The sequence below is a fragment of the Brachyhypopomus gauderio genome, unplaced genomic scaffold (genome assembly GCF_052324685.1).
Source record: "Brachyhypopomus gauderio isolate BG-103 unplaced genomic scaffold, BGAUD_0.2 sc43, whole genome shotgun sequence".
Classification (NCBI taxonomy): Eukaryota; Metazoa; Chordata; class Actinopteri; order Gymnotiformes; family Hypopomidae; genus Brachyhypopomus; species Brachyhypopomus gauderio.
In genome coordinates this window covers 2,692,185-2,711,843 of record NW_027506869.1, presented here as the reverse complement: position 1 = coordinate 2,711,843, position 19,659 = coordinate 2,692,185, and the positions used below count along the sequence as shown (strand labels likewise).

Sequence of the window (19,659 nt, the reverse complement as noted above, 5' to 3'; positions counted from 1 at the left end):
TGAAATACGTGTTTTCCTTGCATCGGCGAGCATTGCCTCCGGGGTCAGAGGTCAGACCAGACTGGTGATGTCATGCATTGAAGATGGCGGAAGGGTAAGTGTTTATGTCGCGAAATAACTGTTTTGTGATAGGAAATAAACACCTAAACGTTCATCTACAGGTTGATGGTACGCTTCTAAAATAGTCTAGCCGGGAAGTAGCGGACACGGCGAAATTAAAACGGCAACAACAGACTTATTTTGGTGAGCTAGCTAGGCTAGCTGGCTAATACCAGGAAGCTCGAGCGTGTTTGTTTACAACAATAACGGCAGTCCCGCTAGAGACTCTTCACCGTGTTTGTGTTGAGCTCGCCCAGACGAGGCTGTGTGTGCGTGTCGTGTGTTGTCTCGGCCTGTACGCGTACCGTGTGGCTCGGTGTCGGTGTTAACGGCGATACTGTGACCCGGACACTGATGTATATGACCGTCTCTCACGGCGCCAGGGAAGGCGTGTGGTGGAGCGGCTGGCTTCAGCAGAGTTTCCAGGCCGTCAAAGACAAGGTGAGTTTACTCCAGGTCACGTCTCCTCCACGCCTGCTTTCTGCTGTAGCCACTGACACGATGAGATGTTAAATTGGGCAGATAAGAACTTCTTCTTGTGTACCTCCATTTGAAAACCGCCCACATGCTGGTTCCTGTCGCCGCAGTCGGCCGAGGCTTATGGATTCATCAAACGCGATTTGGCAGAGTTCGGCAACGTGGTGCAACATGACACTGCTTGCTCCATCGTCGCCACAGCCAATGCTGTCAGGAACAAACTGGGGGTAAGTGGCTGCAGGATGGCCCCACTTCTCTAAAGACAAATGTCAGTCCAGTAGTCCTTCCTTCACGACATCTGTCCGTTTGGCATACAGGGGGAAGGCTCGTCTGAGACTACGGAGAAGATGAAGAAGGGTATCTCCAACATCCTGGGCGTGATCACAGATACGCTCGCCCCGCCACCGGACAAGACCATCGACTGTGATGTAATCACGCTGGTGGCCACGCCAGCCGGCACCACAGAGGTGTACGACAGCACCAAGGTAAGACGTGCGTCTCAGTTCTGACGTGATTCTGTCCGCACACCGCATGTTGCTCAGTCTGGAGGCAGTCCAGTTGATGCAAATGATAATACGTAATAAACAATGTGTAAGCCCTACATGGATGGAATTAGTGTTGCGGTGGCAGGTGGGGTCATGTGATTTTATTCCTGTCTGGATCTGCCCGGACAGTCATTTATATGGGCTGATAACTCCCATGAGCAAGTAAATATTCCAGCACCTTCGCATCTACAAGTTATTTAATCACAAGTTATTTAATCACTCCTTATGTTCTATTTCGACAGTTATGTGCCAAAGACCTTCTCGAACACGTCTGGTTCTACTACAAAATTCTACTACGTATATAGCCTTCTGTTATTAAACCCTAAGATATTGTTACTAAAACATTTAAAATAGATGATGTGTGTAGGATGACAGAAGGGAGTGAAGAATTTTAACCACATCTATATCTCCTGGTTCCATAATAGTAGACAGATTATGTTTATGTATATTAATGTTGCATGCACCAGTAATGTTTTGTAGTTATGAGCAGCGATGGGTAGGTATTATGCTTGGATCTTTTTGTGTATCTGTACAGTGAAAATCTTGTAACCACCCACATGTCTGCAATTTATACAGACATTTCTATATATTAAGATATCTCTGTCATAAACATAAAAGAGGATCCATGAAACTTTTGATCCTGTTATTTGAGTAAACACTCATTTGTTATTTGGGTACACTCTTTTGAGTTATTTGAGTGTACATATGTACCCTTAAGTGATTTGACGGCCCTTGTTCCGTAGGCGCGTCTCTATAGTCTACAGGCAGACCCTGCAACGTACTGTAACGAACCTGACGGTATGTAACACTCTGACCTCCTCCTTCACTTTTTATGTCCTTCTCTTTCGTACTCTGCTCCTCTTCGTTCATTTGGTTAAAAGCTAATCATAAAACACTGAGCCAGTTTTTTAATTTTCCAGTTTGAGATTTATTAAGTTGATGTGTGAGATACACAAGCCCAAGGTGTAGGATTTCAAGTGGAATTGTGTGAAGTATGAGGTTACAGTCAAATATAACTGCCTAGTAATTCTCAAAATGTGTCATAGCAGTGTATTATGCTGTGGGAGACACTGTGTGTGGGTTATGGAGATGAGACCACTTTGTCTCCTCAGGCCCTCCAGAGCAGTTTGACGCTTGGCTGTCGAGCTTCAGCCTGGAGGAGAGGAAGGCCGAAATATCTGAGCTGTTGGTCAGCAGCCCCTCCATCAGGGCCCTCTACACCAAAATGGTATGGTCTGTTACCCCTAACTCCTAGTTTGGTATGACCCATCCCTCCCTCGACAGGCTCCACCACACACACGGGTAGTAGCCAGGCCGGCAGCCATGTTTCTTTTTCTTCCCCCTTTTAGGTCCCGGCGGCTGTGGCTCACGGAGAGTTCTGGCAGCGCTACTTTTACAGAGTGTTTCAGCTGGACCAGGTACGGTCTGCCCCACAGCCGTCCCCCAGGCAGGGCCGTAGCACAGAGTGAGAGTGTGGAAGAGTCAGTGCTACTCTCTCCCTCTTCGGTCCTCCACTAACTCTCTTGTACTTTTCCCCTCTGTCAATTGGGTTTTGCACAAGGTGATAGTCAATTTAAACACTGAAAGACAAGTTTGTCATTGTGTTTATAGTGCCATCTGGTGGTGCAGTTCCTTGAGGCTTTTGGGACTAACACTGGACAATAGATCCTGTTAATAAAGTCCTGGCCTTCATTAATTTCTGCCTTGAGCAGATTCTGGTTTCCATAAACTGCTTTGGTTTAATTAAGGTGCTTTAGAGTAGACCACAGGTTAGTGAGGATCATCGTGTCTGGGAATATAAAGCAGTAGCACGTGTAAAATGATTTTGATTATGTTTACGCGTGTGCGCGTTTGTGTGGCCACAGGAGGAGGCGAGACGAGTGGCTCTGAAGCAGAGAGCAGAACAGACCACTCAGTCGGAAAGTCTGGGTTGGGAGGAGGAGGAGGAAGGTATGGTCTTCATCATGTTTCACTCTCCTAAAAAGAGCGTTGCTTTATGTGCGTTTGTTGTCCACATAACACTAAACCTTCTCTAGATTTACTCTAGAATTAAGCAAAGTTTAAGAATTTCAAATAAAAGCATCAATCTAGAGTCCATATTGGCATTTGAGCTTTAGTGGACCTAAAGCTAGGTCCACTATTCACTCTCAAAAGGTTTAACATGTTTCTCCTCTGCTATTATATTTGTGGAATTACCTGAGACTCTTATTTTCTTTTCTCCAGATGACTTTCTTGGGGCCACATCAACATCTCGCTTGGACTTCACGCCACCCCTTCAGGAGTCCCAACCTCCAGCTGTAACCATAGAGACCACTCCTCTGAGCCTCTCTCATCCAGCATTTTCCCCAGGGGGCGCCCCATCCGATGTCACCCCCTCAGTCAGCAGCGACAGCGTCAGCCTACCGACTCAGCTTGAAAACCATCCGGAACATTCCGCTCCGGACCCCGCTGCCGCTGGACAGCCCGGATGCTTGCCGGCTGACGAGGTTGTCCTGAAGCTGTCGGAGGCCAGGCTGACAACCCCAGAGGAGAAGCAGGCGTCCCCAGAGGCACGCTCCTCTCTGGGAGTGAGCAAGGAGCCAGCCGCCGCCCAGAATGGCTCAGCCAGGGAAGAAGGGCCACAGGACCTTCGAGTGTTCGAGCTGAACTCTGACAGCGGCAAGTCCACGCCCTCCAACAACGGCAAGAAAGGTGAGCACACACAGCCTTTAAGCTTTCAAACTGCATCTGCAACTAAAGTCATTCTATGTAGGTGGAGCATTGAACAGTGAAGTCAGTGTGTTTCATAGATCTGATTGGCCATGTGAACTGAGTCAGCCTTCTAGAAAGGGGAGAGTGAGTTCAGTATCGACTCGGATCCAATTAATTAGGGATAAATAAGCAATCGGAATTAAACAAATCCAAAATGGATCAAGCACAGTGTGTAAAAGTGGTCAAGGGAACTTCAGACGCCCAAGAATGATTCTCATGTACCAGAGCTTAATGCCTCCATCAGTCCACTGTGTGATGGGTGTGTGCGGAGGGTCTGCACTGTGCTGGATTCATCATGTTCTAGTTTGTGTGGGCACAGGTTCAAGTACAGATGTGAGTGAGGACTGGGAGAAGGACTTCGATCTGGATATGACCGAAGAGGAGGTCCAGCTGGCCTTATCCAAAGCAAATGCTACCGGCGAGGTACAAATCCTGCTTCTATTTCAGAATGCGCCTCTTTGCAAGATGGTACATGTAATGGCAGGATGCACATAGATTATAACTACACGTTTTCTTTCCGTTAATTATACACTTTATGGGGCCGGGGGGAGGAGACCAAATATTAAGAAATAAGAATACCTTCGAATGAAACACACCAATTTGTGTTTTTAAACTTTGTCGTGTGTCTTTCATAGTTTGACGATGAGGACTGGGAGAACTGGGATTGAAGAGGGGAGGCTGCGATTCCTGATCCGATGCCGACGTGCAACTCTGCCGTCCCTGACTGAACCACGCTTTAACGTCTCTCAACCCTTAATCCACGCCCACAACTTCTCATTCAGGCGGTCGAGAGGGAAGGATGGCCACTGACTCTGCTGATTGGATGACTCCTGGCCAATGAAATTTAGTTCCAAGCTGAGCGCATCACAAATGTCCCCCAAGCAGCCGAGTTGTGTAATGCATTTTACTGAGGTGGTAGCTAAGCTGTCTTGGGGGAAGGTCGCGTAGAGCAGATAGCTATGGATGCTTAGAGCCGAACGGGCAGTTTCTGATTCCAGGTGGGGAGGCTTGCCTTAGAATCAGGAGGGAGATGGTATCAACTGTTAAGAGGCCAGGTGATGCCATCTAAGATTAGACTGTGTATATTGTTCTACTTTTCCAGTAGAAGCGGGAAAAAACACAATCGTTAACTTTGGGGCTTCATGTTAGCCATACTTTATTGTGCTGCTTGTCACTCTTCTAGGATTAGAAAATAATCCTTCACATGAAAAGTACATGTAATTTATGTTTCTCATTCTGTGTACTTTCATTTGACATAATCTTTCCTTTTTTCCACGTTGTCTACGAAATACTAACGTCTCTAATCTTATGCAAGTGATATTAGCATTCAACATGGTGGGGCACACTGCCTTTTCAACGAGGACTATTGTGGTTTTCTTTTGAAGGTCAGAACATGACCACTTGTGCTTCATGGCTTTGTTCAGTGTCATGTGGAATGGGGAAAATGTATTTTGTCACACATCAAAAAAAAGTTCATATTTGACTAAACACAGGCAGTCCCTACACATTCATGTGATTTTTCTCTCTTTTGCTGTCCTTTAGAATATTTTTTTTCTGTATGTATGAACTCCATTGCGGCCGGCGATAAAGGTTCTGCAATGTGCACACAGGTTAAATCAATGTATTACACCACAGAATTAAGCTGGGTCTAACATGACTGTACACAGTAGAGCAGTCTCTGCTGAAAAGGGCTTGTCTGCCCATATATACATGTAACAGTCAAAAGAGGCATACTACAGGAAAATTGGTTCCAAATGTTGAATAAAATTTGCATAGTGTTTTATGTAAATATACAAATTGAACAAATTTGCATGGACTATTAAGAATTTTCGGTTCTGTTATGCACTTGGTCAAGCTGCCTTGATGTGCTGGTTCGTACTGTATCCATGATGCAAGCTCAGGTGTGTAAGTGTAATAGCTAGGTTATTTGTGTTCATCAACACAAAATTTACTTGTGTTCATCAATTATGGCCTACCATGATGAATTTAGGTAATTTGGCAGTGATGTATCATTTACTTGCAAATACATCCAAACGTTCTGATCACGCAAACAGATCATCGAGACTTTAAGGCTAGAGGTTAGCGTTCCCATTGTGACGCAAACTCTTTTATGACGCACAATGTAGTACAACCATACGGGTGTTCCTTTACTCAGCGTTCCACACGCTTAAAACGTGCGTTTGAGAGGAGGTTGAGAAATAATAGATTAACGCACGCAAACAAGAACTGAGGAAAGAAATGTAAATATCCCTTAAGAAAATTGAGGAAAGAAATGTAAATATCCCTTAAGAAAATTTTCTGATAAGTGTCCCTAAACAATTACTCGTAATTTCGAAACTCCTGTTTCTCCAAGAATATGAGCGCGGATGGCGAAATGCGTGAAAATAGGCCGCTCCAGACAAGTCGCGTTAGATCTCCAAAATTACATTATTCTGACGATGATTACAATGCGTCATAATACCGAGTTAGGCTATATTTTATGGGAAACGCACAACTGGAAGCATTTTTCGACAAAGTAGCACAACTCGACAGAACACCGACATCCGGGTAAAACCCAGCAGCAGTACGACGGATACAATACTTCAATCGTAGCGACTTTCAAATGAACATATTGACAAGGTTGTATTCCCTGACAGAAAGTTGCTGCGGCGGTGTCCTGGTAATCATCATGCGAAGAGTTTAGACCTCGCAGCCACCACAAAACGGCCCGACTGAAAGGCCACACCTAATCTCCCGTTTCCTTGCATATTAAAATGAAACGGCCCACGAGTCTCTTGTATTTTACTTTAATCAGGAGAGATTATTATAAGTTACAAAAACACTTCCTCATTTTAATCAGCAGCACGTTATGAACCGTTGGGCATTGCAAACAAGATAGCGTGTTTGACACGTGGCCTAGGCCACTGAACGCTGACAATGTCAGCTGCAAAAACTGGGCAACTTTGGAAAGCAATTACCAGTCGCAAACGCATGATGGCGGTCTGGTCACACTTTACAACCTGTGGAATGTGGGAAATTTCTTAATGGTGTATATTTTTTTATGATGTCAGTAACGGAAAGCCAGATAGATAATTTATTTTGTAGTGTTCCATATTGTTCTTTCTGTGTTTACTTATTTGGAAATTGTATACATTGCATAGGACAAGCCTGAACGACATATTTCGGTATATATATATATATATATATATATATATATATATATATATATATAGCAAAAACACATGCGACATGAGTGTTGGGCTATGTGGTTCATCCACGTAGCCTGTGTGGTTAATGTAGGTCACAGTTAACACCTGCGTTAACGTTGCCATCAACGTTCTCTCTCTCTGTGTATCTCTCACTACCATGTAAATTCTATGTAAATTCGATGTTGTGTTATCCTTCCTGACACTAGGCGTGCTCACACTTTGTCACAGGGATTTTCACTTTTCCCAAACGTAGGTACATAGAGAGCGCGAGCTTGCTCGTGTATTTGTGAGCGCGTGGGAAGTTGTTGATTTGGTTCCAGAGGAATCGGATTCTAGTTCAGTATACCACAGGTATGAGAGTGATAACGTAACACGTTCTGTTTATTTAGGGGAATTATGCTACATTAATTTAGACCTAAACCACAAAAAGCACTCGTTTACTGAGGAGACAGTTAAAAGTTTAAATTTGACACGGTCGGCAGCCATAGGAAAACAGGTGTGTGCGCGCGCGCGTGCGTGTACACGCACGAACAAGTTAAGTGGGGTATGGGCAACAGGAAGGGGGTGTGGTGTCCGTGGTGACCATGGCCAATTTAAAATAATCCTACTCTTAATAATGCCGTCTGCTCCTTGTTGCTTGAGCTCTTTCAGTGCTGTGAACTATTCAGTCCTGCCTTTGAACGGTCCTCTAGTGCACGCCCAGCAGTAGCTTTTGTGCTGCTTACCCGTCTTCCTGTTCACACACACTCTTGTGGACCCGTGTGGGACCCCAGACTTCTTGGGCTCCTGTCCGAGCTCATTCGTGTTCTCTGCGTGATTCGTCTACGGCCGGAAAACATTGCCTTCTCTCACTATGAAAGTAATAAAGGGCTTTAAGTGGATGGAGCTTATGTTTGATGGCAGGGCCCCAGTAGTCTCTATACAGATATTAACAAAACACGAGACACACATACACACACACAGTGATTTTACCTTTAACCTAGATCCACATGAACCTAAGTAACTTCAGTCATTTTTGTAGAAACTTTGCTTTGGTCATCTATGACTGTAAGCATGGTGTTTATACACGGACTGCAAGCCAGCACTGGAAAGGTATCCGAGCGCCTTGTGAAGAGTGAAGTGATTTTTGCACAGCATCTGCTGGTGTATTCAGCGAGAAACACAGTCACCGGGAACTTGTGCCAACCCGACGTCGCACATCTCACGCTCACCCAGGCGCAAAGACGTCCTTACTGTCTTTGGGGTTCTGTTCTGCAGCCCGCGGGTATAAGACTGCGTTCGTCGAGCTCGCAGGATCATCACCAACACCGCGCTCATTTTGGCAACGTCAGTATGGCCTTTACTGGATATGATGCGATTAGCTACTTGTGAATGGGCAACAGAACTGGAAATTTGTACAGTGCAATGGCACCAGGAAGGGACCTTACAATAACTGACATTTTAGACTTGCAACTGTGGTGCTTGTGGTTATATAGTAATATTAGCGGCTTGACATAGCTCGGCTTGGCAGGAGCTGTTAAGGGTTTTGTGTGGCTGGCATCGATGAATTGAACGGAGGGGCAGGACTTTTGCCAAGGCTTGCTTTCTGAGGCTGCGAAGCTGGCATTGCTGGGATTCAGCTTTCCATCGAGGTTGGTGGGGCAGGACAATGGAATCCTTGAGGCGAGGCAACAGCAGCAAGAGACCAGCATAGACGACATTCCCGGCGCTCCCTGACTCGGGAAGCTGTGGTCCGAGCTTTGCAGCGGTTAGCATCCGAGGCGGCGTCGCGCATAGCTAGCGTGGCCGCCGTGGTCACACTTTACAGTTTGAAAACAACGAGCTGAAAGTCCAGTGTGAGGGTGTGTTTTCTCAGGTCTGTTGACAAGCCACTGGGAGGGAAAGATCTTCCCTAGAATGTGGTACAAGTCAATCACCACAAGCCTAAATTATAACATGCTTCTGAGGAGTGACATGGGGACTTGATGTATTTCTTCATCCTGCTAACCTGCTTTCTTATTTTTCTCTGTATATTTTGAGCAATCTCTCCATTTGAGGACTCTCTCTATCTATCTCTCTCCCTTCCTCCCTCTCTCTCCCCCTCTCTGTCTCTCTATTTCACCCTCTCTCTCTCTATCTATCTCTCTCTCCCTTCCTCCCTCTCTCTCTCCCTCTCTCTCTCTATCTCTCCACTCTCTCTCCATTCCTCTCCAGTCTCTCTTTTGTCATTCTCAGGTCCTGCCTCCCTCTCTCCCACATTGCTGTTTGTTACCATGTCCAGTTCCACTCAGGAGCAGATAGACATGGCTCTGTCACAAAAGCATTGCTGGGGGGGGGGGAGGGGGGGGGGTTAAGCCTGGAGAGGCTCTGGCCACAGCACCGAGGCTTCCTGCGTTTACGCTCTCCACAAGGCCATGGGAAAGTGGGAAGTCTGGTAACCATAGAAACAGGAGGGGGCTTTTTCACTCTTTTTTTTTTGCTTGTTTTGCATCACTCGTGTTGCTAAAATGGCGCGGAGACGTGAGTAGTCTCTCGTCCGTCATATCGCAGACCGCTGGAGCCCTTCGTTGGGAAAACTGTTACACACAGCAGCAGCTGCCCGTGCAAACAAAAGGGCGGCAGACCAACTGCTCGTAGTCACACACCGTTCACCGCCCCGTCTTCTCCATCCTGGTCTCATGTACACAGCACCACCTTCCTATGGCTCTCTGCTTGACTTGGGGAGGGGTGACGGAGGTGTTTGCCCCAGGCGGACATGGGAGGCCCCTTGGACACAGCAGTGATGTGATGATGAAGATGACATGATGTGCCTGAATCAATCACAAGTCGAGTGCTCGGCAGGTCACAGGACCTGGGAGAACTACAGATGAAAGTTTGGAACATTAAAACCTCCATCCTATCCCCTCCACCCTATCCCCTCCACCCTATCCCCTCCACCCTATCCCCTCCATCCTATCCCCTCCACCCTATCCCCTCCACCCTATCCCCTCCATCCTATCCCCTCCATCCTATCCCCTCCACCCTATCCCCTCCACCCTATCCCCTCCATCCTATCCCCTCCACCCTATCCCCTCCACCCTATCCCCTCCATCCTATCCCCTCCACCCTATCCCCTCCACCCTATCCCCTCCATCCTATCCCCTCCACCCTATCCCCTCCACCCTATCCCCTCCATCCTATCCCCTCCACCCTATCCCCTCCACCCTATCCCCTCCATCCTATCCCCTCCACCCTATCCCCTCCACCCTATCCCCTCCATCCTATCCCCTCCACCCTATCCCCTCCACCCTATCCCCTCCATCCTATCCCCTCCATCCTATCCCCTCCACCCTATCCCCTCCACCCTATCCCCTCCATCCTATCCCCTCCACCCTATCCCCTCCACCCTATCCCCTCCATCCTATCCCCTCCATCCTATCCCCTCCACCCTATCCCCTCCATCCTATCCCCTCCATCCTATCCCCTCCACCCTATCCCCTCCACCCTATCCCCTCTCCATCCTATCCCCTCCATCCTATCCCCTCCACCCTATCCCCTCCACCCTATCCCCTCCATCCTATCCCCTCCACCCTATCCCCTCCATCCTATCCCCTCCACCCTATCCCCTCCACCCTATCCCCTCCATCCTATCCCCTCCATCCTATCCCCTCCACCCTATCCCCTCCATCCTATCCCCTCCACCCTATCCCCTCCACCCTATCCCCTCCACCCTATCCCCTCTCCATCCTATCCCCTCCATCCTATCCCCTCCATCCTATCCCCTCCACCCTATCCCCTCCACCCTATCCCCTCCATCCTATCCCCTCCACCCTATCCCCTCCATCCTATCCCCTCCACCCTATCCCCTCCATCCTATCCCCTCCACCCTATCCCCTCCACCCTATCCCCTCCACCCTATCCCCTCCATCCTATCCCCTCCACCCTATCCCCTCCACCCTATCCCCTCCATCCTATCCCCTCCACCCTATCCCCTCCACCCTATCCCCTCCACCCTATCCCCTCCATCCTATCCCCTCCACCCTATCCCCTCCACCCTATCCCCTCCATCCTATCCCCTCCACCCTATCCCCTCCATCCTATCCCCTCCACCCTATCCCCTCCACCCTATCCCCTCCATCCTATCCCCTCCACCCTATCCCCTCCACCCTATCCCCTCCACCCTATCCCCTCCATCCTATCCCCTCCACCCTATCCCCTCCACCCTATCCCCTCCACCCTATCCCCTCTCCATCCTATCCCCTCCATCCTATCCCCTCCACCCTATCCCCTTCAGTCGTACTCTATGGTACTCCTTTCCATTCTCTCCTACCCTATTCTACTACTCTCCTGGAGCATCTCTGCGTTGCCCAGTCGGTGTTCAGACAGCAGGACCGACTTCTTCATCTTCCTCATCAAGCTGTCTCGGGTGAGCAATCCATTTTGGCTGCAAGTTTGTTTCTGCAGCTGAAGTTGATTACCTGGCCGTCATTCCAAATTTTGGAAATAAACTTGAATATTCCTGATGTGTATGAATCAACGGGCGAATAAGAAGTGAATGTGAGAACCCCACGGGTCCGGAAGGGTACCAGTAAGTACTGCCGCTCCACATGACCCCAGTCATGTCTCCTTGTCAGCAGGCCTGCTGGGAGATGTGATGGCCCATTTAGGACTGCGCTCGTCCTGGGATGGTTTCCCTTTACTCTTTGGGGGAGATTTCTTTGCCTTAGGCAAGTCGGACTTTCTCACTGAACATGCCAGGCCTCTTCTCACAAAGCTGCTATTTTGATGGCGTCTGTTGTAAAAGTCCTGAGTATGCAAAATTGAATTAAATGGGGTTTTTTTTGAAGGGGGAAACAGTTGAGGCTTTTCAGAGACTGAAGATTAATTGTGTCATTTCACATAGAAAAGTGACCGCTTTGACATGTAAGGACCAGCTCAGGGTTTTGGGGCCAATATGAGGACACTGTAGTGTCTGCTGGGACACATCCCATAATCCTTTGGTTTATAATCCAAAAGTTCTCTAAGCACTGTATTACCACCATGAATGAAGCAGGAATGTTCAAAATTCTGTGTTCTTATGAGATGTGCTATTGACTGTGAATCTCCAATCTGGATCCCCCTGCAGTTTAAGGCTGATCCAAGATTTTGATTTCTCAGACCTGTGTACTGGCTGTGAGCATCCTTGGTGTGTGTCTCCCCCCCCATTTCCCATGGGCCGTGCAGTCCTCAGAGGAAGGCAAGCAGGCGTCTGTTCCCAGCCTTGGGGGCACCTCTCACCCAGAGCATTGTGGGGGAGCATCGACAGGGGCCACGCTTACCACGAAGGAATGCGAGGAATGCATCCTTTTACCAGTTAACAGACTCACACAAAGAGCTTCTGTTTCATTTACCCAAAATGCCCATAAGGCAGATTCACTGCTCTTACACTGCTAGTGAAAGGGAGGGAGGGAGAGAGAGAAAGAGAAGAGAAGAAAAGCTGCATTTGCACGAGAGACACGCAGAGCGTGAGGCTTAATCTGGGCATGCAAGAGAAAATGTTAGTGTAGAACGATATGTGTGTAAACATGTGAGTGAGAGAAGATCTGGGGGGGGGGGGGTGCGTTTGTGCGTCAGAGTCATGGAAGACGAGCGTGTTTTCAGGGCCCAGGAGATCTTTCGCTGGTCCGCTGTGCTTGAGTTTAACAACCTCACCGTTTTTCCCATTAGGACAGCGTGGCAGAGTCAGCGAGACTTTTGAGCGTCCGACCGCTGCAAATGCACCACACACCACTCCAGCCTGGAGCAAGAGACCTTTCTGCTCCCACTCTGCCTGGCTGTCTGGCCGTCTCGCCATCTGGCCATCTAGCTGTCCCTACCCCCATCTGGCTCTGAGCATCGTTCTCTGGCTCTGCCTTTCTGTCGGAATGTCTGTCATTTTGTCGATCTGTCTGTTTCCACCAGGACGTCTTTTTGGCGGCCTGGCTGTCTGCTCTGCCGCTCATGTCGGAGGTTGTAAGACAGATGTGGAAAACAGGAGAATATGCCAGCTGTCCAGAAATGTCATGTTAGTCAACATGATCAGGACTCCAAAGGTGTGGAGGAATCAGAAGTTCTTCCACACCTCTGCTGTGTATCTGAGCTTCCAGAACCTGATCCGCCCGACAATGTTTGTGCTCCAGCTCGGAATCTCCACACGCCCGGGCACAAAAGCCTCTTTAAACCGAGACCTCGTATGACTGGCAGCAGGTAAACCGGCCAGCCGCGCCACTGCTGTGGTTTCAGGGGGGAAGATTATCCGTCGCCACACGCCTGGAAACGTGAGACGGCAGCGTTCTGAGAGGGCCATTTGAGCCCTCACCCTGTGGCGCTACCGTAGGTGAGGAACCGAAGAACGTCTGACAACATCCTCCCTCAGAACCCGCTCCTTGTTCTGGGACTGAATCCTCTCCTGAGCTGAGCCATTCCACTGAACACCTGGCCCTGTGAAGGTTACTAGAATATATCTCTCCCCCCCTTCCCTCTGTCCCCACCGACTCATCGACCAATCAAGCCTGTTCGTGGTTGCCATGGCAACATGCCAATCGCTGATTTATACCTGTTATTAATATACACGGAGATGAATGAGCTGATGGCTCTCTCTCGTGCATGCACACGCACACACACACACACTCCCACTTGTACGTTTCTTCACAAAGTCATGCAGAATTGAGAAGAGTTAGAGGCAGTAAAGTGCTTCTAGTAAAACACACTAAAGGTGAAATTGGGATGGACGTGTTCACACGGTCAGTGGTGAGAGGCTGACTGAGCACACCAGCAACTGTCTCACGTGGCCGGCTCACGCATCCGCTAGCAGTTGTTTCACTGTTTGTTTGTCGTTATTATTGTTGTTTTGGCTTCTGCCACAGACCCAGTGATCCTCAGAGATACGCATTTCAGATCACGTTATTTATAGCCCTGGTAGTTCGATATCTTCCACTCGGAGTCCACACAGAATCCTGTACAGTCCCCAGCAGGCGGAGTGGTGGAGGGGGAAACGTGGGGTCTCGTACGCTGACGTGGAGAGGCAGAGACGTGCGCTCGAGCGCAGACGTTGGAGAGGCAGAGACGTGCGCTCGAGCGCAGACGTTGGAGAGGCAGAGCGTTATTTCCTCGGGGAGCCTCGGTTCCTCTTTCACGGGCGGCTGAAGTCTGGGCCTGTAAAAAATGATGGATGAGCAAGCGGAACGTGAAATGCGAGGCTGCTTTTGGCGTTCTCACCCTCTCCTCCCTCTTATCTGATCTAATTTCACCCTGCGGACACCCCCCCCCCCCCCCCCCCCCGAAACAGAGAGGACACGCGAAGGCTCTGGCGTTTAGGGTGGACCTCACACCCAGCAGAGTCCTGTTTCACCACGATGATGGACGCTCAGCATTGCTATTTTTTCGTTTTTGCATGTAAGCTAGTCGTAGATTGCGGCGGCTTGGCAGAGCTCCTGCAACAATTGGAATGTGTTCTAGAGATGATACGATCGAGACGTGTGTGAGAGTCTTTGGAGGCTTTGCAGCCACAAACTACATTACCTTCGATACAAGGGGAGGATGAGCTTGAGGGGCACTGATGAGGAAAAGCTGTGGAGTGTTGGCAGGTCTCGAAGGGTCTCCTCTGCCTGCTAGAGAGCTCTTACACACACACACACACACACTCCTTACACAACTGGACAGGATCCTGCACTGTCTGCTGAACACATTATGTCCTTATCACCGATGCTACTCCTGAACTCTCTCACTCCCTTCTTCTCTGCTTCTGTCCCTCTCTCTTTCTTTCCCTCCATCTTTCTCTCTCTCCTCTAAAACATTAGGCTGAGGTGATGAAACTGCCCAGCTGGTCAGTGTGAGTCCTCTCCCGTGTTCCACACCTCCCCTGCTCAGACAGATGGAGGTGTTTAGCAGCATGTAGGAGCATTAGGGAGGAGAAGCCATTCACGTGAGAGGATGGGAGCTAGAGCTGGGGAGCTGGGGGGGGGCCAGAGGGCTGGGGGGGGGGGGGAGTGGTTGCATGCCAGTTTCCTCCTCACACGCGCTAACCCAGGAATGGTTGGCTCAGAAAGCTGCATTCTCCCGCTGACCGCATCTCTAACATGTGCTATCCATCTTTCTGCCTCCATATTTCTGCAGCTGTGGTTTCATGCCTGACAAGACAGAGCCAGAGAGCTTTTTAACCCCCCCTCCCCCTCCTCACTGGACCGTCTCTCTCTCCCTCTAGCTTTTCTGTCTCTTTTTTCTGTCTTCCCCTCTAGGGCTTTCCAGGGTCTCTGTCTCACTGTCACTCTCCTCTCCACCTTGCCCCCCCCCGGTCTGTGGCTTCGATTGGATGAAGGTCACGACACGTTTATGGTCGCGAAGAGCAAACTTCCGACCTGCTTCAGTGCTTGTTGAGAGAGTGTGGAGTCTCTGGAACACACAAACACACACACACACACACGAGTGTGCACGCTTTGGCACGACCTGCTCTGCACAGCTGGTGTTATGTGGAGAGCACTGTGGTGAAGGTGACTAGAGCCTCTTCATTATGTCAGTTTAATCATTTGATATCTCTCCCCACGAGTCTCTCCATCCCTCTCTCTCCCCACGAGTCTCTCCATCCCTCTCTCCTGAGTCTCTCCATCCCTCTCTCTCCCCATGAGTCTCTCCAACCCTCTCTCTTCTTCTTTCTCGCTCTCTTTTCCTTCCTCTTTCTCATTCTCTCCCCATCTTTCTTTTCTCCACACCTCCCCAACCTCTCATCTATCCAAACAGAATGAGTCATCCTTACATCTGGACAGAGAGAGGGGGGAACACGGAGAGGGAGAGAGAGAGGGATGCACAGAGAGAGAGAGCATTTTTACTGCCTGATAATGCTCTGATGAACTGTAAGCACACAGTGTGGCATGCTGGTTTCTGCCCGACACACTACCTGTGAAACAGAGGAAAGTAAACAAACCGTAACACATAAACAATCCAAATGCACACACACCTCGCTGAGAGAACCGTGTCATTAACCTCACAGAGAGAACCGTGTCTGGGCCAAACGGCGTCTCCAGGATCGAGGTCTTGATTCCTGTCCTGCGGAGCAAGGGTGTGAATCTTGGCTTCATTTCCACTCCTGTTATTTCATGGTTCTTGTTGTTGTTTAGACAGTGATGTCTAAAGGGAACTGTTGACTATTACTTAAGCTACTTTGTGAGCTGATTCTAATCTTGCATGCGTTTCTGCACTATGAGCTGCTGAACAACAGGAAGTGTCATGTGTCTTAAACGTCTTTTTCATCGTGCCGTCTCGTCTTGATTCGACCTCTCATACTCACTACACACACACACACACACACACACAAGCTCACTACATCACACACACTCACTACACCACCTTGATCCCTACACACCACACCTCATGCATTCACTACACCACACACACTCATTAAACAGACAAACTCTCACACTGACTGTGCCACACTTTCACACACACTCTCCACACACACACTCATTATAACAGACACATTCACACACACACACTCATTCACTGTTGGTCCTGTCAGTAAGTGCCCGTTCCAAAGCGAGGGAGTGTGTGGTGTAGAGTGGAGGCTGGACGAGCTTCATCTCAGTGTCTGCTACAGGGCTCCATTAAACCCACTGACACATCTGTCACTTACACTCTCAACAAGTTATACTGGTGTGCCAGATACAAGGAACTGATTCACCATCTGTTGTCAGTGTGTGTGTGTGTGTGTGTGTGTGTGTGTGTATCAGTGATTCCAAACTTAATGAAAGCTTTTGCAATCCAATTAATCTCCATGTTTCCATGTGACCATCAGCCAGACATCAAATAATCAACCCCAGAAAATCATGTTTCTGGAGGTGAGGTGTATATGAATGAGATGGAGGTGGAGGTGTATATGAATGAGGTGGAGGTGTATATGAATGAGATGGAGGTGGAGGTGAGGTGTATATGAATGAGATGGAGATGGAGGTGGAGGTGTATATGAATGAGATGGAGGTGGAGGTAGAGGTGTATATGAATGAGATGGAGGTGGAGGTGTATATGAATGAGGTGGAGGTGAGGTGTATATGAATGAGGTGGAGGTGAGGTGTATATGAGTGAGATGGAGGTGGAGGTAGAGGTGTATATGAATGAGGTGGAGGTGGAGGTGGAGGTGAGGTGTATATGAATGAGGTGGAGGTGAGGTGTATATGAATGAGATGGAGGTGGAGGTAGAGGTGTATATGAATGAGGTGAGGTGGATATGAATGAGGTGGAGGTGGAGGTGAGGTGTATATGAATGAGATGGAGGTGAGGTGTATATGAATGAGATGGAGGTGAGGTGTATATGAATGAGGTGGAGGTGGAGGTGAGGTGTATATGAATGAGATGGAGGTGGAGGTGAGGTGTATATGAATGAGGTGGAGATGAGGTGTATATGAGTGAGATGGAGGTGGAGGTGAGGTGTATATGAATGAGGTGGAGGTGAGGTGTATATGAGTGAGATGGAGGTGGAGGTAGAGGTGTATATGAATGAGGTGGAGGTGAGGTGGATATGAATGAGGTGGAGGTGAGGTGTATATGAATGAGGTGGAGATGAGGTGTATATGAGTGAGATGGAGGTGGAGGTGAGGTGTATATGAATGAGGTGGAGGTGAGGTGTATATGAGTGAGATGGAGGTGGAGGTAGAGGTGTATATGAATGAGGTGGAGGTGAGGTGGATATGAATGAGGTGGAGGTGAGGTGTATATGAATGAGGTGGAGGTGAGGTGGAGGTGGAGGTGAGGTGGATATGAGTGAGATGGAGGTGGAGGTGAGGTGTATATGAACGAGGTGGAGGTGAGGTGTATATGAATGAGATGGAGGTGGAGGTGTATATGAGTGAGGTGGAGGTGAGGTGCACGGACGTAATTTTGGAAAAAAAGACTTTTTCAAAAGCCGTCTTTGGTCCCCCCCAGTTTTTACGGTTAAAACCAAATATTTAAATAGCGATGAATCCATGTCCCCCCACTTTTGAAATCAAAATTACGTCCATGGTGAGGTGTATATGAATGAGGTGGAGGTGGAGGTGAGGTGTATATGAATGAGGTGGAGGTGGAGGTGAGGTGTATATGAATGAGGTGGAGGTGGAGGTGAGGTGTATATGAATGAGGTGGAGGTGGATGTGAGGTGTATATGAACGAGGTGGAGGTGAGGTGTATATGAGTGAGGTGGAGGTGAGGTGTATATGAATGAGATGGAGGTGGAGGTGTATATGAGTGAGATGGAGGTGGAGGTGGAGGTGAGGTGTATATGAGTGAGATGGAGGTGGAGGTGTATATGAGTGAGATGGAGGTGGAGGTGGAGGTGAGGTGTATATGAGTGAGGTGGAGGTGGAGGTGAGGTGTATATGAGTGAGATGGAGGTGGAGGTGAGGTGTATATGAGTGAGGTGGAGGTGGAGGTGAGGTGTATATGAGTGAGATGGAGGTGGTGCTACTGTGCTGTGCTGCTGGTCTTCGAGTCTCCCAGGCGCAGTTCCCCGTGTGGAGGACAGATGGCGCTCTCTCCTGTCTGCAAGTCTGTAAGTCGTGTATTAGCGCTCCCCACTAATCTCCTATGCAGCGTCATATCGGAGCACGGCTCACAGAGGGCAACTACAGAGTGCCAAATCTTCCATGACACACACACACACACACACACCCCATCCCACCCCCACTGTCTGTCTCACTGTCTCTCTCTTTCACACATCCAGTCTTAAGCTTTTCCCCTACTCACAAATATACCCCCCTCCCCCCACTGCTGTAACACACACACACACACACACACATATATACACACTCGTTTTTTGTTTAGTGGGGAGGGGGGCTCTCTGTACCCCAGTAACAGGTCTGATTGGAAAGCGAGTCGCCCCCAGCAACCAATCCCCCACCAGCACCACGCAGGCCGTTACCATGGTAACGTCGGGACAGGGTGGTTTGGTGTGTAATGTGAATGTGAGTGGGGAACGGAGCAGGAAATGGAGACACATGTTTGTAAGTTTGCATTCAATAAACAAAAAATTTGTTCTGTATATTAGAAAAGATGACGCTGTTTTGGGATTTTTTGCCCTGTTCAATGGTCCATTTCCTCTCACTTCCTGTCTCTCCCCTTGTATCTCTCCCCCTGTGTCTCTCCACGTGTCTCTCCCCTGTGTCTGTCCCCCGTGTCTCTTCCTGTTTCTCCCCGTGTCTCTCCCCCGTCTCTAAATGTGTCTCTCCCCTGTGTCTCTTCACGTGTCTCTCCCCCGTGTCTCTCCACGTGTCTCTCCCCGTGTCTCTCCACGTGTCTCTCCCCTGTGTCTCTCTCCCCGTGTCTCTCCCCCTGTGTCTCTCCCCCGTGTCTCTCCCCTGTTTCTCTCCCCTGTGTCTCTCCCCCTGTGTCTCTCCCCCTGTGTCTCTCCCCGTGTCTCTCCCCTGTGTCTCTCCCCCTGTGTCTCTCCACGTGTCTCTCCCCGTGTCTCTCCCCTGTATCTCTCCCCGTGTCTCTCCCCCTGTGTCTCTCCCCTGTGTCTCTCCCCTGTGTCTCTCCCTGTGTCTCTCCCCTGTGTCTCTCCCCTGTGTCTCTCCCCTGTGTCTCTCCCCGTGTCTCTCCCCCCGTGCCGCCCTCCCTCCCTTCGTGTATCTCATGTTAGACACTTTTCTTCTGTGATG

The 19,659-nt window shown here is 49.1% G+C and overlaps 1 protein-coding gene across 2 annotated transcripts; it reads left to right on the top strand.

Moving 5' to 3' along the window:
• On the top strand, positions 1 to 5,377 carry bsdc1 (BSD domain containing 1). 2 transcript variants are annotated; one of them, XM_076985684.1, is made up of 11 exons: positions 1 to 94; positions 483 to 540; positions 687 to 803; positions 894 to 1,061; positions 1,865 to 1,919; positions 2,234 to 2,349; positions 2,471 to 2,539; positions 2,987 to 3,071; positions 3,345 to 3,812; positions 4,192 to 4,295; positions 4,508 to 5,377. In XM_076985684.1, the coding sequence occupies exons 1-11, from the start codon at positions 84 to 86 to the stop codon at positions 4,538 to 4,540; spliced, it is 1,284 nt and encodes a 427-aa protein (XP_076841799.1). In that variant the 5' UTR covers positions 1 to 83; the 3' UTR covers positions 4,541 to 5,377. The 2 variants fall into 2 exon arrangements, with proteins under 2 accessions (XP_076841799.1, XP_076841798.1); XM_076985683.1 differs by lacking the exon at positions 1 to 94 and having other exon boundaries at positions 101 to 540.
• Positions 5,378 to 19,659: the final 14,282 nt, after the last annotated feature.

What these genes read in the sequence shown, in the direction of transcription:
- bsdc1 (XM_076985683.1), top strand. Translation starts at nt 454, where the DNA reads ATGTATATGACCGTCTCTCACGGCGCCAGGGAAGGCGTGTGGTGGAGC. An exon ending in AGGTGTACGACAGCACCAAG is followed by an intron (nt 1,062 to 1,864) that starts GTAAGACGTGCG and finishes CTTGTTCCGTAG; the next exon opens with GCGCGTCTCTATAGTCTACA. An exon ending in AAGCAAATGCTACCGGCGAG is followed by an intron (nt 4,296 to 4,507) that starts GTACAAATCCTG and finishes TGTCTTTCATAG; the next exon opens with TTTGACGATGAGGACTGGGA.